This window comes from Oncorhynchus clarkii, unplaced genomic scaffold, assembly GCF_045791955.1.
Source record: "Oncorhynchus clarkii lewisi isolate Uvic-CL-2024 unplaced genomic scaffold, UVic_Ocla_1.0 unplaced_contig_2530_pilon_pilon, whole genome shotgun sequence".
Lineage (NCBI taxonomy): Eukaryota > Metazoa > Chordata > Actinopteri > Salmoniformes > Salmonidae > Oncorhynchus > Oncorhynchus clarkii.
In genome coordinates this window covers 495,001-497,500 of record NW_027261135.1, presented here as the reverse complement: position 1 = coordinate 497,500, position 2,500 = coordinate 495,001, and the positions used below count along the sequence as shown (strand labels likewise).

Sequence of the window (2,500 nt, the reverse complement as noted above, 5' to 3'; positions counted from 1 at the left end):
TGTGTGTATACACATTCTAATGTTTACCTGGTGTTGCTGTTATTGTTGTCTCCAGGTGTAACAACCGTACCCAGTGTGTGTGTGTGTCTGTATACACGTCCTGATGTTTACCTGTTGTTGTTGTTGTTTTTGTTGTTGTCTCCAGTTGTAACAACCGCACCCAGTGTGTGTGTGTGTGTCTGTATACACATTCTATTGTTTACCTGTTGTTGTTGTTGTTGTTGTATCCAGGTGTAACAACCATACCCAGTGTTTGTGTGTGTCTGTATACACATTCTAATTTGTACCTGTTGTTGTTGTTGTTGTTGTTGTTGTTGTTGTTGTTGTCTCCAGGTGTAACAACCGTACCCAGTGTGTGTGTGTCTGTATACACGTTCTGATGTTTACCTGTTGTTGTTGTTGTTGTTGTTGTTGTTGTTGTCTCCAGGTGTAACAACCGTACCCAGTGTGTGTGTGTCTGTATACACGTTCTGATGTTTACCTGTTGTTGTTGTTGTTGTTGTTGTCTCCAGGTGTAACAACCGTACCCAGTGTGTTGTGGTAGCTGGACCTGATGTCTTCCCTGACCCCTGTCCTGGAACATACAAATACCTGGAGGTTCAGTACGAGTGTGTCCCATACAGTAAGTACTACACTATGCATACTATACTATACTATACTATACTATACTATACTATACATACTATACTATACTGCACTATACACTACTATACTATACAATACTATAATATACTGCAGTACGAGTGTCTCCCCTACAGTAAGTACTATACTATACTATACTGCAGCACAAGTGTGTCCCCTACAGCAAGTACTACACTATACTATACTATACTATACTATACTACTACACTATACTATCCCATGCTATATGATACTATACTATACTGCAGTATGAGTGTGTCCCCTACAGTAAGTACTACACTATACATACTATACTATACTATACTATATTATACTATCCCATGCTATATGATACTATACTATACTGCAGTACGAGTGTGTCCCCTACAGTAAGTACTACACTCTACATACTATACTGTACTATACTATACTATACTACTATACTACTACACTGTACTGCACTATACTATCCCATACTACACTGCACCGCACTATACTATGCTATATGATACTATAATATACTGCAGTACAAGTGTGTCCCATACAGTATGTGCTACACTATACTATACTCTACTGTACTATACGGTGTGAGGTGCCCCCCTACAGTAAGTACTACTATAAACTACTTTATTACTACTATATTAGGTAAGCATATTATACTATATTGTATATGTATCATACTATGATTTGCATCTGCTATAGTTTTTACTTTGGGAAATACTTATGAAACTCAGGTACACTATCCAACAATACTATAATGTATACTGTGGGAAATACTGATTAAACTCATGTACTCCATACAACAATATTAGATTATAAACTGTGGGAAATACTGATGAAACTCATGTACTCCATACAACAATATTAGATTATAAACTGTGGGAAATACTGATGAAACTCATGTACTCCATACAACAATATTAGACTATAAACTGTGGGAAATACTGATGAAACTCATGTACTCCATACAACATTGTTTTTTGACAGTAAAATGTTTCCATCTGGCTCAATGTTGTTGTCTGGAGATTGAAATAGCAGGAACGTATGAACTGATAAGAATGTTTGAGAAGATATTATTTACACCACCGCAGCCAGTAACGGGCCTCGGACAAACACCAGCGATGTGGAAATCTGAGATCTTCGTGGAATCTCAGCTTTTCCAACAGGAAAGAAGGGAAGGGAGGGTGAGCTTAAATGACTGTCTGACCTCCGACCCTTCTGTTGACAGACTCCGTTTGGGCAAAAGACTGACGTCTGGAAAAAGGAGGAGCTAAAACTCAGTAAAGAGATATTTTATATCATTTATAACAGTGATTCATCCATCATTTATAACAGTGATTCATCCATCATTTATATCATTTATAACAGTGATTCATCCATCATTTATAACAGTGATTCATCCATCATTTATAACAGTGATTCATCCATCATTTATAACAGTGATTCATCCATCATTTATAACAGTGATTCATCCATCATTTATAACAGTGATTCATCCATCATTTATAACAGTGATTCATCCATCATTTATAACAGTGATTCACCCATCATTTATAACATTTATAACAGTGATTCATCCATCATTTATAACATTTATAACAGTGATTCATCCATCCTTTATAACAGTGCTTCATCCATCATTTATAACAGTGATTCATCCATAATTTATATCATTTATAACAGTGATTCATCCATCCTTTATATCAGTGATTCATCCATCATTTATATAATTTATATCAGTGATTCATCCATCATTTATATCGTTTATAACAGTGATTCATCCATCATTTATAGCAGTGATTCATCCATCATTTATAACAGTGATTCATCCATCATTTATAGCAGTGATTCATCCATCATTTATAACAGTGATTCATCC

The 2,500-nt window shown here is 35.6% G+C and overlaps 1 protein-coding gene across 1 annotated transcript in view; it reads left to right on the top strand.

Moving 5' to 3' along the window:
• Nucleotides 1–2,500, top strand: part of LOC139405154 (adhesion G protein-coupled receptor L3-like) — a 58,074-nt gene that overhangs the window by 47,852 nt on the left and 7,722 nt on the right. The window contains exon 4 of the mRNA XM_071147572.1: nt 513–622. Coding sequence (XP_071003673.1) covers nt 513–622 — 110 coding nt within the window. The remainder of the gene's footprint in view (nt 1–512; nt 623–2,500) is intronic.